General features: G+C 42.8%; 1 protein-coding gene across 1 annotated transcript; it reads left to right on the top strand.

Moving 5' to 3' along the window:
- The first annotated feature begins 239 nt into the window (after positions 1-239).
- On the top strand, positions 240-14,317 carry GPR26 (G protein-coupled receptor 26). The gene is made up of 3 exons (XM_009578173.1): positions 240-907; positions 6,446-6,559; positions 14,086-14,317. Exons 1-3 carry the CDS (start codon positions 240-242, stop codon positions 14,315-14,317), a joined length of 1,014 nt encoding a protein of 337 aa, XP_009576468.1.
- The last annotated feature ends 221 nt before the right edge of the window (positions 14,318-14,538 follow it).

The raw sequence follows: 14,538 nt of genomic DNA, 5'->3' as shown, positions 1-14,538 counted from the left end.
CGCAGTTTGATGGGCATTCCCAGTGCTTTTGTGCACGTCTCGGAAAGCGTTGACGTGGAAAGGAGCAGCGAGGAGGGGGAGGTTGAAGAAAAAAACTGCAGCTCTTCTAAAAATACGAAGGGCATGCAAAAGTGCGAGCAGGCTGGGGAGGAGGGCGAGGTGAATGCGCCTCGCACCATGTTCCCCGGGTGCCGGCGCGGCGCAGTTTCGGAGATGTCCCTCCTGTGACTGGACGCACCATGAGCATCTGGGAGGTGATCCTGGCTTTCGTGGTGGTGGTGCTGATGCTCGTGGCCCTGCTGGCCAACGTGCTGGTGCTGATGTGCTTCCTATACAGCGCTGACATCCGCAAGCAGGTCCCGGGATTGTTCATCCTCAACCTCACCTTCTGCAACCTGTTGATGACTGTTTCGAACATGCCCCTGACCTTGGCTGGGATCATTTACAAGAGTCAACCAGGAGGAGATCAGATCTGCCAAATTGTGGGCTTCCTGGAGACTTTTCTCACCACGAACTCCATGTTGAGCATGGCAGCTTTGAGCATTGACAGATGGATTGCTGTGGTCTTCCCTCTAAGTTATCACTCCAAAATGAGGTACAAAGATGCTGCTCTCATACTGAGCTACACGTGGTTACACTCGGTGTCGTTCCCGATAGTGGCAGCTTCTCTCTCCTGGGTGGGTTTCCATCACCTCTATGCCTCCTGCACCTTGTACAACAAGAGACCAGAGGATAGGACACAGTTTGTGATTTTCACTGGGGTTTTTCACACCCTCAGCTTCCTCCTCTCCCTTATAGTCCTGTGTTTCACATATCTAAAAGTGCTGAAGGTGGCACGGTTTCACTGTAAGCGGATTGACGTGATCACTATGCAGACCCTGGTGCTGCTTGTGGACATCCATCCCAGGTAAGGTGCCTGTGTGTTCAGCAAGTGAGACTATTCACCGCAGAGGAAGAGAGGACGGGTTCGGTGTTATGTTAAACACAGTCTGTTCTGTATCGCGGCAGGGGATGGGGAGGGGGAGAAAACAAACATCCTTCTTGCCAGTTTCTATTCTGCATGTTTCTTTTTAGTTGTGTTTATTTTTCTGGTTGTAGAAGCAACTCTTCTTTGTTATGCTTTAAGGGCTTGTTTTGGGAGGGAGAGCAAAGAAACAGGCAGTTTTGGCTGAGCATGCACTTCCCTTCGAGATAGTGATCAGATCACTGCCCTTTGTCTCTGAAGGTGGATTTAGTGCTCGATAGATTTGCATTTTGTTGGCACTGTCAGCCCAAAACGCTGCTGGATGCCTGAGAGGGAGCAGGCTGAGGCTGCACATGTCCCTTCCCTCGGAGTTCAGAAGGGAAGCTGGGCGCTGCGTGCCGCTCCTTCGCCCGGCGCTTTCCCTATTGCTGTGCTCTCTGTAACTTTATCTTTCCTGAAGGCAGAATTATAAAGGAATAACATCTGCAAAACGCATACGCTTGGATGCCTATACTTAAATCCAAGTGAGAGAGACTTCAGTAGCGATGTTAATATGACAAGCGAGGGACGTATAAAGTTCATTTCAAATTAGTCCTTAAGCACAGGAGGAGAAAAGTCTCCGGGGGCTGGGAGGATAATGGGCTTGAAGGCAAGGGTATGAATGTGTGCTAGGATGCTGTGCAGAAAAGTCACATCAGGGATTATGCACAAACTATAAATCTTGCTTGAATAGGCTATGCCTGGATCTGGTAGGGATGCAGATTTGGCTGGAGGAGGGAGGGTGGGACAGGCAGTTTTCCCTGGGCCAGTAAGGGGAACATAGCGGTAAAGCTGAAGGAGAGAAAGCCTTGCTGGATGGAAGCCCAAGGTCGGTGCTGGACAGGCAGTGATCCTGGCGAGGAGCTGGGGAAGGTGCCTGGTGCACGGAGGAGAAAGAAGTCAGCGTGTGCTGTGAGTACGCAATGTCTCTGCCCACGAGAAGCGGAGAGGAGGAAATGGAGAGGACCAAAACAGGCACGGCTGGAAGGACGTGGGACTGGGCTGGTGAGAAAGGAGCAGCAGGACGAGCCGGAGTGATCGGCTTGGGAAATGGAGAAATGAACCTGCACAGGTGATGCAGGATGGAATGGGACAGGGTGGCTGACGGATCAGCGTGTCCTGGCTGAGGGCTGAGAGGCTGCGATGAGCTGGGGCGGAGGGGGCTAAGACCCAGCTATGACTGGGACGGGGTGGCAGAGTCAACGAGCGAGCTCTGGAAAGGGGAAAACAGAGGTACTGCTCACAGTGTGGAAAGAAATCAGCCTGGTTTGCTCAGAGGAACTAGTTTGGCTTAGGGCTTAGTGTGGCTGGAGCAGGTGATTGGAAAAGGAAAAATCTGATGGTTTTGCCTGGAAAAAAAGGAGAAAATGGTTTGGCTATGTCGGGTGACAGAGAGGCTGTGAGGGATGCGTGTGCTGCTTGGGAGACAGTCAGAGACTGGATCTTAAGGTTCAGACTGTCTGTCAGAGACTGAAGGGAAGGGAAATGTCTTTCAGAAAAATGCTGGCAGTGCGGGGAGGTGTCTGATCGGGGGAAGAAGTCTGCCTGGAAGAGAGGAAAGCCGAGAGCAGTTGAAGAGGGCAGTCCTACGCCAGACATCCTACCTGACCCCCCTTGCTGTCCTTTGCTCTGCAAGCTGGAGGCGAACACCAGCTCTCTCGCTTTGCAGCCAGCCAGGAGCAGAGCTGCGGGACTGAAAGCACATGTGGCTGTCCTCAGAAAAAGGTCATATTTGGGGGATTCCTAAGCCTAAGGCAAATCAGTCTGAAAGGATCAGGGCAGGACAGCACACTGTTAGAGGAACAGAAACATTTGCTCAAAATTCTCCAGTTAAGCTGATCTGTCCCTTGACCAAGAATGCAGAGCAGAACTTCGGGCAAGTCCCGTTACTCTTCTTGAGAAACACATGTATAAATCTTCCCTTATCCACCAAGTCACATAGAGGAAAAAACACCCGTCTGCCCTACGTGCTGTCTGGTTGCTAAACTGTGCCTCAACTGGTCTTAGTTCCTGCACGCACTGTGAGATGTGGTGGTTACTCCCAGGACAGTGCCACAGACCCACTGGGCTATTTGAAATAGCAATCGTTATGCCTAATGCTTAAAGTATGCCTGGACTGCCCAGCAAAGCTTAGAAAAAGGGCAAAAATCTCAATCGTATTTCTCCTCCTCTGCATTTTTTCTGGTCTAGGTTAATTTGAGGGTGTTCCTGCATCATCTCACTGAGGGGTGGATTCAATGGGGCGGTGGGAATGATACCTCCTTTCTTCAGAGGAGACAGAGTTGTATAGGCACTTTGCTGCGAGTCATCTATTACTAACCATTATTTATCTCTTGCACCAGCTTATTCTAGTGCTTCTCTCTAAGAAAAGAGTTTTAGCTTCTTTTCTAGACTACAGAAATGGTGGCTGATTTGGCCTAGAGTGGTGCTGCCTTAACTGGTGACAGCTACCGCCGCTGGAAGGGTCAGAGCTCGGCTTGCCTTCCCTACTGTGAGAGCTACACAAAGGCTGCAGGTCTCCTGGAGCAGTCAGTGATGTTCATAAAGCTCTGACATAACAAAGGCACCATTTGAATTATATAAGTGGTATATACACAGGCAATTTCAGAGTTTACTATAGTACCTAAGAGCATAGACATGGATGTTGGGAGAAGGCACATGAGAGAACAAAGTTCTCTCCTTGGTCCCACCTTAGACTACCCTGATTTTTCTGGCTTTTTGCATGGTCTAGTTTCAACACTGAGAAATGTGTACGGACAATTTTCTGCTTCCTATGACTCAGAATCCACCCGCAAGGGGGTCTAGCGAGAGGCGTTATGACAGATGGCTTTATTACCTGTGACTTGGAAAAACACGAGGGATCTTCTGAAGATCATTCAAGATGAGTACAAAGGAAAACTCTAAATACCACACAAAATCATGTGAATATTTAGGGCACATGTCCTTTCAAGTTAGCTTAGGCATTTTTACTGGATACTGCTTTTTCTTGACTTTGTTCTTAAGACCAACGTATCTTAGGTATTGTGAGAGGTTTGGGCAAGACTTCACTTAAGTGCTTAACCTATGTGTTTCTTCACCCAAATTATCTATACTATCTTTTTGGTGTATCCAGCTTTACAGATCTTAAGGTCCAGTATCTCATAAACTTTGTTTAAAATACCAAACCTTCAAAGGGATATATCTCAGATTTTCCAGGATATTAAAATCTTTAAGTGAAAGCTTAGTCAATAATCCAGTTCTATTACTAGTGTCACTACTAGAACTTGCATATATGTTCTTATCTTAGTGCATAAAAGTGTGTGCAAAAGCAAAATACCCATCTGTGTACACTGTCTACATGAAGGAATGAGATAAAATACCTTCCTCTGTGATGTGGTATTTATTAGTTACGTCTGGAAAGGCTGAAAAAAAGAAATTGGTTGAAGTGTATCAGGACTTCCCAAGTCATGTGTGAGCTCCAGGAATCAAAGTCAGCTTTGTATGTGCCAATAGGGAAAAGACACAACTGGGGAAACTGTTAGAGACCAAAAATACACCACCCTCTTACACCCTAACACCCTAATTGAACCTATTTTAAAGATTTCTTTTCCTATATTGCCATGTGCCTGGGATACTATGAATTTAACAACACAGGTCTTAAGCAAAGCTGTCAAACCTCTAAGATCATCTGTCTGCACCTAAAAATACTCCAAGTTCTCCAGCCCTTGCAGAACTGAAAGCACATAGGTTCCCTTGAAAAGGTGGGGTTTTTTTTTTTCCTTCTCAGCTGCCATTTCTTGCTGCAAATAACTCAGACATAGAACATGTAACACTTTTCGATGCATTTTCATTCTACTTAGGCATATTCTTTAAGAGTGAGACGATTTGCTATTTCAAGCAGAAAAACCTTTTCCTCCAGTATTTTGTTCATTTTGCCATCATGGTAGCTGCTCTGGGGACTGGCAGTGTAAGACCATATATAAAATGGATCGACGGAAACACGTTTTCCTTAACACAACCAGAAGGTAACAGAAGAACTCACTGCCTCAGGGATCATCGAAGAACACTGAGATGCATTTAGATGTTGATCAAACATTTGCAGGTACAGCAAACAACATAAGGGTATGGCCATAAACCTCGCAGCTATTAACATATGCGCGTGTGGAACCTGACGGTGAGTCACTGATTACCAATTTACAATAAAAACAGAGAGACCAATGCCAAGCAGTTACAAAATGCAGCACATGGGCCAGACCATTCGGTTTGCCCGAGACATGGGATTGCTTTACCACGAGACCTGTGCAATAAGTCAACAAGCAGCAGCGCTTCTAGGTGCGTAGAGAGGGATTTCAGGCTGGCTTCGGGTTTGCTCTTTCCCAAAGGGACTAGTTCAGATACAGAAGGCCCTGGGGCTCTGGGAGATACAACCAGTGCTGCCCATCCAACCTACCTGCCTGGAGAAGTCAGTAACTCATCCACTTCCCTCAAAATGCACAGCCAACACAAGAGTTACACAAGTGGGTAGAGGAGGAGGTTGGCTTTTCACTCTTTTGGCAAGCAAAGGTGCTGCTTTCAAAGGGGATTTCCCACAGTGGAAGCGCAGTCTCAGCCCCGAGCTCCCATCACCTTGCTGGCACACCGAGGGTCTTAGCAGCATTCTGGTGACCTGCTGAGACCACCACCGGGAAACTCAAAGGGGAAGCTCTTGTCCTAAAATGCCACAGGTAGGAAAAAACGCAGGGTGTGACTATTTTGTAGCGGTTTAGCCGGGAGCAAGGCTTTGAGGCCAGGGGTCAGAACATCACAGCGCTGTGGATCTGTTCTATAATTCCCAGCTTTGCGAAGCGTTCAGCACGGCGGCTGTGCAGAGCTGCACAGGCTGCTGTAAGATTTATGGCCACGCGGTTCACAGCTGTGGGATATAGCGATTGCTCCGACGTTGGACTGAATGTTCAGAGCATGTTTTTTTCCTGTTATGATTTTATTGTGTTTTATTGCTTATCTTGCTGGGAAGTTTCTCCTATCTAACATAGTGGTGTTGGAATTGCTGTTTCTAGCGAAGTAGCACGTTGCCTACCCCACTCTGGATATTTTCCACATCTCTGAATATCATGAGGCAAACTCTGGCTTGCAATTACGGCTCACAGTTATTCAAAAAGGAGCTGCAATTGAATTCAAGGCTGAATTCCACCCATTTGACTACATACAAATCGATATAATGGGGTGTGTGCATATAAATATATAATCATGTGTTTCTCAGTAGTTGTTTTTGGAGGGTGAGGCGATCATACAATGCATTAATACTTGCTATTGTCCCATATAAATGCAGTGCACCTGGTATTGGCTTATGTGAATACAGCACTTACTGGAACGATTGATTTCCATCATTCCATAAGTAAAGCCATTAAAATCTGCTACCTGATATTATGATTCATGTTTTTGTTTGTGTTGAATGTCACACAGCGTAAGAGAGCGTTGTCTAGAAGAACAAAAGAGACGGAGGCAGCGAGCAACAAAGAAAATAAGTACCTTTATTGGTACTTTTATACTTTGTTTTGCACCTTATGTAATTACAAGGTAAGTGTGAACCTACATCCTGGAAAAGACTACTGAGATGCACTCTTAACTCAGAGAAGTAGGGCACGCTGAACCAGAAAATGATTCAAGTCTCCTGTGAAAATGCTGTTTCCACTCCTACGACAGAGATTGCGTTTACTGAGCTAACAAAACTATATAAAATGTCATAGCACTTCTTTGATACAATCCTGATGCAACCTGTGTCCAAACTCTGTTCAGTCAGCCCAGTCAATATGTTGGTCGCATGGGAGTGATTTAGGAAGTCAGTCCACAGGATTTTGCAAACTTTTTTGGGGTCAAGTAGTCACCTACTCCGCAGATTGCCTCCCCAGTTCAGGGGGTGATCTGCAGGGGAAGACGCTTGTCTGAATAGGTCAGACTATAAAAATGTGGTCAAACAAGATCCAACTGAGGTGAGAACATGGTCCACAAACTTAAACAATAGTTTTGTCTGAGTGGATAGAGTTTATTAGTCATAAACATCAAATATCAAAGCTGTTCTGGCTCATAGCTAAAAAAAAATCTTGTGATTTATGGTCAGATGTACTTATCTATCTACTGGCTTATCTTTGGAAACGGCTCCTGTGGGAAACACAAATTTACTCCTATGAAACATAAAGTATTAGAAAGTGAGTATAACCAGAAAAGTGTTATCTAGCTGTTGAAGGAGATTTACAACTTGCATTCCTTATTAAAAGACTCTGGAAAAACTGAAATGCTGCTATACAGAACACAGAAAGAAAAAAATATTTTTAAAGTCTCACCTATCACAATACTATCAAATAGAAATTATTGGGTCTGACTGACTTCAGTCAAACTCTGATTCATCATTTAAAAAATCATTGAAAAAGCTGAATTAGACTCAGTATAAGTGGGCATGTAGCCAATCCCAAGTTTTTCCAATTCAGTATAATATCCTGAATTTCTATTTCTAACAAAACAATTCACAAGAAGGTCTTGTAGTCTCTTGGTAAAAATGGAAACCTGCATGTCACATTGATTTTATGTTCATGATAATAATAGCTAATTGATTCATGCTGTTTATTTGTAACAATGTTGCAAATAGATTTGTAACAGCGTTACTAGATTTACCTTCACTTTAACTTAGCAGTCACAAGAAGACGCTCCATGCCACACACTCTGAAAGGGTGTGAAAGGATTTATAATTATGGACATTTAGATTTAGTTCTCAGGCTATAAGACATTAAAGTATTTGTCTCATTGCAAATGGTTAATTTTCATTTTATGTTGGGTCTCTGAACTTAATGAAAATTTTTGCAGTCACAGAATAGCTTGCGGCTCCGTCCTGAGTGATGCCGACTGCTTTAACCAGAACTGCCAGAAGTATTTTTGTGCTCCTCCATAGGTACCTCAGCCCAGCATTCCGGCACCACTTCTCCACCTCCTCTTACCTCTGAGGCATCCTAATTTGTGTCCCAGTAGCCTTAAGGTACAGAAGAGGGATTAGAAAAATCCTGAGCCTCCTCCCTTTAGTCCATGCCAGGATCACTTAAATGTTCCCGTGTCTTCAGTCTGTTGGGGACTAATAGCTTTGCCACAGAGAGAGATGACGAGAAGAGTCCAAACGTAGGGTCCTGAACGTGCTTGCCTGCACTGGGGTAGGCTTGGGCACTGGCCAGGTGTGCCAGCTGGGGCAAAGACTATCACTTTCCTGGCCTTTTCAGTTCTGGCACGTCTGGGGGGATCGCTGCACAACAGGCTTCAGGGAATTCCCTCTTTAGCTACTTGAGAGACCTTGCTGGACACAACGCCGCGTGGACGGGTGTTCAAGGACGTGCATTACTGTGCTTCCCTATGCCTCACGCATATGGCTGAGGGTGTTGAAGTCAAGGGGATTTTGAGCTTAATTACGTAAGCAAATATTATTTTCTGGACTATGTCCAGCGCTGTGCATTCACAAGTTCGAGGCAATCAATCACAGTTCAAGGCAGTGAACAGAAGAGAGCTGAGAAAGTGTATTGCTCAGCCTCTCAATTGGACAGCCAGTTCTAATCAGCAATGTGCTTAAATTAAACATGCTTTTAATTACTTCATGAATTGAGGCCTGAAAGCAGCAAATCACAAGGCTTTACTATAATGACATCTTTCTGCTTCCACACTAAAAACGAATAGTTGTCTCTAGCAATCCCATGAACCAATGAAGGAGTTGTGCTTATAACAGCCAGATAAATTCTTCTCTGGGTAAACCAGAGTTTTGCAGATTACATTAAGGTAAAAATCAGATTAGGCACCATTTTATCAAGAAAACACCCCTCTAATTAGTTCAGTGGCTGACCTTAAATAGTGTATCGGTAAAATCTGATTCTTCTTGATTCGTTTCCACTGTACCAGAATGACAGATCTATTACCCTGTATTATTTATTTCTAGGCATAGCTTGTTTCCTGGTTTGTAAAAATTCTGTTAGTACATATCTCTTCTTTTGCTATATTTATCATTATGCGGTTAAATAACATTGTTCAAAACCTATTTTCTCCAAGGAGCTTTTTCATAAGAAAAATTAAAATAAGTCATACCAATATCTAATATTAATTTTCAACTCCAGGCATTTCATACTGAAATACAGAACTTTGCTTATGTAAGTTAATAAGTGCTGTCAATGTGTGAGGAAATTGACTTTAAATTAAAAATCCTGAAGCAATATCAGAAAGAAATTCATAGCCCCAAGCCCATAGAAGTTCATAGCCCCAAGCGCATAGCCCCCAAGGTTACAGAGGAGCATGCTGGAACAGGCAGAAGAAGATTTAAATTCTCTTGTATAATCTCTGGGGGACAAGGAATAAACAAACTGTGTCTTTAAAGTGGTTGCCTGTCCTCTGCATGCAGATCCTGCTCGGGTAGACAAGCAAGTTCAGAATTCCTCTGTGAGTTATGTTCTTGCCTGTCTGTGCCATAAATGCATGATTTTCCTATGCAATCTTAGGTTGATGTATTCGAAAAAAGTGGTCTTCTAGTCTTCATCAAAAGTCTCAGCTGATGTGAGGTAGAGATATTTTCCTCCTGGATAGAAAAACCTTTTGGTACAAGCCGGACAGTGCTGCTTGCTATCATCATGTCTCTGTGATGCCTTGCTATCCTCATATCTCTGGGCTGACAGGTTGTTCCTGCAGCTCTGGGGAAGAGCAACAGCTAAAAGCAATGGTTTGCAAGATTTGCTACAAGAGATTTGCAAAATTAGCTACAAGAGTCCAAAAGTCTGCTTCCTTACAGAAGCTGGCCAGTTGTAATACATGCACCACTTAAGAGGCGAAACTGGCTAAGGGTAAATCAGCTAACAATCACCGCGATGTCATTTTTGTGTCAAGAAGCAATGATTAGAACAGGGCTTTTTTACTAGTGAGACAGCGTACAAAAGATTCAATCTACCAAGCAATAAAGTGAAAATAAAGTAAAATCAACATCAAGATCAAAATAAGACTCGTAGTCAGCTTATTCATATCATTAACACAAAAAAAAACCAACTAGGGTCTAATTCTGATACTATGGGACTTGTGTGGGGAAAAAAAAAATCAGAATTAGACACAAACAGAAATGTTAGGAATGCAAGCTTAAAGAGCTGATCCAAATTCTTGGGGAAGGGACTGAATTTCTTCTTATGAGAACTTCATCATCCACCAGCTCCAAAATGCAGTGCCAGCTTTGTTTCGCTCCTGAACAGCAAGACCCTTTAGCTTGTTTGAGACTCTGGTCTATTCAGAATTTTCTCCATAACTCAGTTAAGTTCTCAGGTTTAAACAATGCGCAACAGATATGTTGCCGTTGTAGTAGCCTCCAGCTGGATGTATAGATGTTCAGTAAAATATTTTACTAAAGTAATAAACTTCACATGTATATAAAGGGTTTTCAGTGTATTATCTGCCTAAAAGATCAAGGTCTTACTCTTCAACATAGCATTCACATTTGTTTACTGAAAGTGAAATAAAATAATTGGATAGCCGTTTGACATGACGCATGCTACAGGATTATAAGTTTCTAAAATATTAACAAAGTATCACAGCAAAACAGCTTATAGCTTTGAAATAAAAGGTATTGAAGACCAGACAGTAGAAGAGTGGCTTATGAAAGCAAGACAGGGAATTATGTAGTTGATACTGTAGAATTTAATTTACAGGTAGCACTGAATTATTAATGCTCCTTCACTGAAAATGTCTTCTTTTTGGCTGAAACTTTTAATGAAAATTGAAGCTATGCATATAATTTCCCTCATAAATGAGAAACAAAGCCCTCTTTCAAAGGCAATAAAGTATGTGATATGCCTTGAAAGACTGACTTTTAATTGTTTGTACACAAAATGGAATTGCATAGCTTAGGGTTTGTCTGCATTTCTGTGTTTGCTGCTTGATATCTGCAAATGTAATTTACTATAAAAAAATAATACGCAAGAGTTGCAAAATGAGTAAATATCAAGGACACTTAGGGAACATAATCAAAGAAAATATTTAAAATTCTGTCAATAAAAGTGTAGGCTTTTTAGTTGATCAGTCAATGAAGGTAAAATTAGCAACTCTAGGCTTGCAACCCTGAAGTGTCTATTTGATATGCTTTAAATGGAGATTATTAACATCTCGTAGAACTGATTGACGGAGACTCAGATACAAATTTGTCATATTTTGGTCATTCAAGGCATCCACTGAATTTAATCAAACTTAATCAAATTCACATGTGTAAAGCACTCGGTAAAAGTAAATCAACCAGATGAAATTCAACATGATGAAATTAAAAATGCAAAGAAGGCATCAAATATGTGAAGTGGAGAATAACAAGAAGAAGGATGGCTCATGGTAGATTACAAAGTAAATATGACTCAGTACATGATTAATTTCCAAATAGTCAATTCTCATTTTAGAGCATATTAACGTGGGTGTCATAAGCTACATTTTATTAAACAAGAGAGAATACACCAGATGAGACACCCCGGCAGCTTGAGTAGATGATAATTATGTCTGAGTTTGGATCCTACTTTGTAAGAAAGATATCAGTCGTGAGTTACAAGGAGAGGTTGAAAGAATAGGCGAGATGAAAGTAGAGAGAAATGGGATAGATGGCGGTTCCTTGGTATCTCAAAGTTGCGGCACCGGTGGAGGGGCAAGAGCAACTCCCAGGTATTTTCAAGTAACACAGCCTGGTCACCTCAAATGCCTGACACGTCTGTGATCCCAGAGTATTTTGGCTAATGTCACCACCCCTAAAAACGCCATTGTATAGGTGCGCCTCACTTCCAATGGAAGTGACACACAAAGTGATCAAATTGCTAGCACAAAGCACACAAAACTGTTCTCGGTATTAGAATTACCAACACTGTGACAGCGGCTAAAGCCCCAGCCCTGGCTGCAGACCCGTGGTGCTAAGCCCAGCACACACACCCAGGAAGAAGCAGTGCTTTTGCCATGGAGTTTGCAGTCTAGGCAAACCAGAATGGAGAGAGAAGACAGAAGTTCGTAGTCAGTGGTGTAACAAATTAAGGCTCCTTAGTCCCACTTTTGTGCTCAAATGACCGGGCCATGCCATCTGCCAGCGCTATTTTAAACAACACGATGTAGTGAAAGTTTATGGAATGAGAATAAAATGACTGAGGAAAAAAATCCTTATCTCTAAACTGCTTGAAGTACCAACGCTATTGTCATTGCTGCTGCAGGAACCACACTTCAGAATGCTCCTTGGAAATGGTGCTTTGTCTGAAGAAACATCAGCAACTGAAGTATTTTCCAGGCAGCTTTAAGAGCTGAAGACAGTTTCAGCAAAGAACTTACTTGCCATTGCATAGTGGGGCTCTCTAGCAGCACATGCGGCTGTTCGTCCCCTAGAAAGATCAATTGTTTCTCAACAGCTGTAGAGACATATTGAACAGAACTGCCCTTCGGTGTTGCTCAAAGACGCCAGGAAAGAAAACCTTGTGGAGTTATCAATATTTCACTGTCAAAAATATTCTGTCTCAGTACAAAGTGAACTATCTGTGCTCGTGTAGGTATGAGGAGTATATAAAGCTCTTCCCTCTCTCCCTCCCTCCCCTAATGAGTTAAAAGTTTTGCCTCGCTAAATTTGTTGCAAATGTATATATTTGGCCTTTCAAGTGACCAGTTTTTAAATTCAAGATGTATTATGCCATCTCTCAGTGACGAATTTTCCTTCCTTGTGTGCTTCTCCTGCGACCTAGACAAACCGTTTAAAAGCATCGAACTCTCTCTCTAGGAGCTGGCCTGGCTAAGGAAGGTAGATAGCACCGGTGAGGTGGTTTCTCAGGTACTCTAGAGGGGACCTGGAACCATGAGTTCAGACTAGATGCTGGATTTTTAGATAGCTAATGGTAGGGGAATATGACTCGCATGAGACCAATGGAACTTTGTGTCCCAATCTCAAACTTTAGAGCTCAAAGTATGGTTTTACATAAATATTTAGAAAATATTGTTAGGCTATGCAGAAATAATTTTTTACAATACTTGGGGTTAAATTTGTTGTCCATAATGGATTCAATGCTGACAATAAGTGTGAAAGTCATCAGGAAACATACCTGGGGAGATTATACTCCTTTCATTCCCTCTAGAGCTATATTAAGTCTGTGATGAACTTTAGCTACCAGAAACACAATCTTATGACACACACTACTAGAAAAATGCACAAAACAAAAGCACTAAATGAAGAAAAAAAAATGAAGTGAAATGTTACTGTCTAACAAGAGATCTTATTAGGACTGAAAACCCTAGAGTCATCAGAGAAAGTAACACACATTGTCTGTATGGGTAAGTTTTGGCACAGAGACTAAAAGTGTAATGGTTGAGGATATGTTATGTAGCAAATGATTTTATGAGTAGATGCTGCACGGTATTTTTCATCAGCAGTAAACATTCCATGAAGCGTTGACCTGCTTACCACAGAGTATTTATGATTCCAAACATGGTGTTCACTAGACAGTAAAAACACGGCTAAGTTACAGTACTCTAGAGATGGGATGCCCCTTTATCAAGTATCTTGATGGCCTGAGTGAGCCAGATGAGTTGAAAACCCAGCTCTACATCAGAGATTTGGACTCAGTTTTTAGTCTCCAAAAGGTGTATTCCAATAACAAATAAATAGGATCTTTTGAAGACTGCCTCATATCCTGATGGAGCTATTCCATTTTGCAATAAATTCTTTAACATTTATTGAGGCAAATGATCAAGAGAGCCTTTTAGGAGGCAACACATCCAAAGTCCACTTCCAGCCTCAGTAAATGTACAGCTAAATGTACAGAGTCAAGGATGCCTTGAAGTTTGGAGGTCAAGACACACTGACAGGAGCTGTGTAGTCCCATCCTTGGGAAACAGACCTCAAGTTTACATTTGCAGTCTTAGAAATGTATAAGGGGAGGACTATATTCACGTTTTCATGAGTATGGTTTTCTTTGCTTTTGCTTTCTTGCAATTGCCCAGGAATAAATTGGGGTTTTGGGAGGGTCATTGGCTTACAGTTCTGTTGTTGCTCCATGTTTTTAATACGAATATTCACTCTTTCAACTTTCCTCTTTCCACAGACTTGTTGAATTATCCTCTGTGGTCCACATCAATTCCCACTGGGGAATCATTTCCAAGTGCTTAGCTTATAGCAAAGTTGTTTCAGACCCTTTTGTGTACTCTTTGCTACGGCATCAGTACAAGAAGACATGGAAAGACATCATAAACAAGATCCTCAAAAGAAGCTCCATCAATTCCTCTGCCCTCACGAGTGAATCGCACAATCAGAATATATTGCAGCTGAATGAATGAGGAGCCTGGTATGGGACCTACAAGACACGTAAAACAATATATGGGAAACAAAAGTAACTGGCCTATCCCTAGTAGCTATCCTCAGCTCTCAAGGTTTCGGGAGGCAGCCATGGACAGGTTGAAGCCCAGCCCGTGTCCCTCCAGTAGCCCGTGTAACATCTAAGGGAGGCAGGCTGCTTTGTACCTCCTGCCTCCGACTAAAAGAGTGCTATTGATCTCTG

This window comes from Fulmarus glacialis, unplaced genomic scaffold (assembly GCF_000690835.1).
Source record: "Fulmarus glacialis isolate BGI_N327 unplaced genomic scaffold, ASM69083v1 scaffold1285, whole genome shotgun sequence".
NCBI classification, from domain to species: Eukaryota; Metazoa; Chordata; class Aves; order Procellariiformes; family Procellariidae; genus Fulmarus; species Fulmarus glacialis.
The sequence above is the reverse complement of the archived record's forward strand: the minus strand, read 5'-3'. Positions and strand labels throughout refer to the sequence as shown.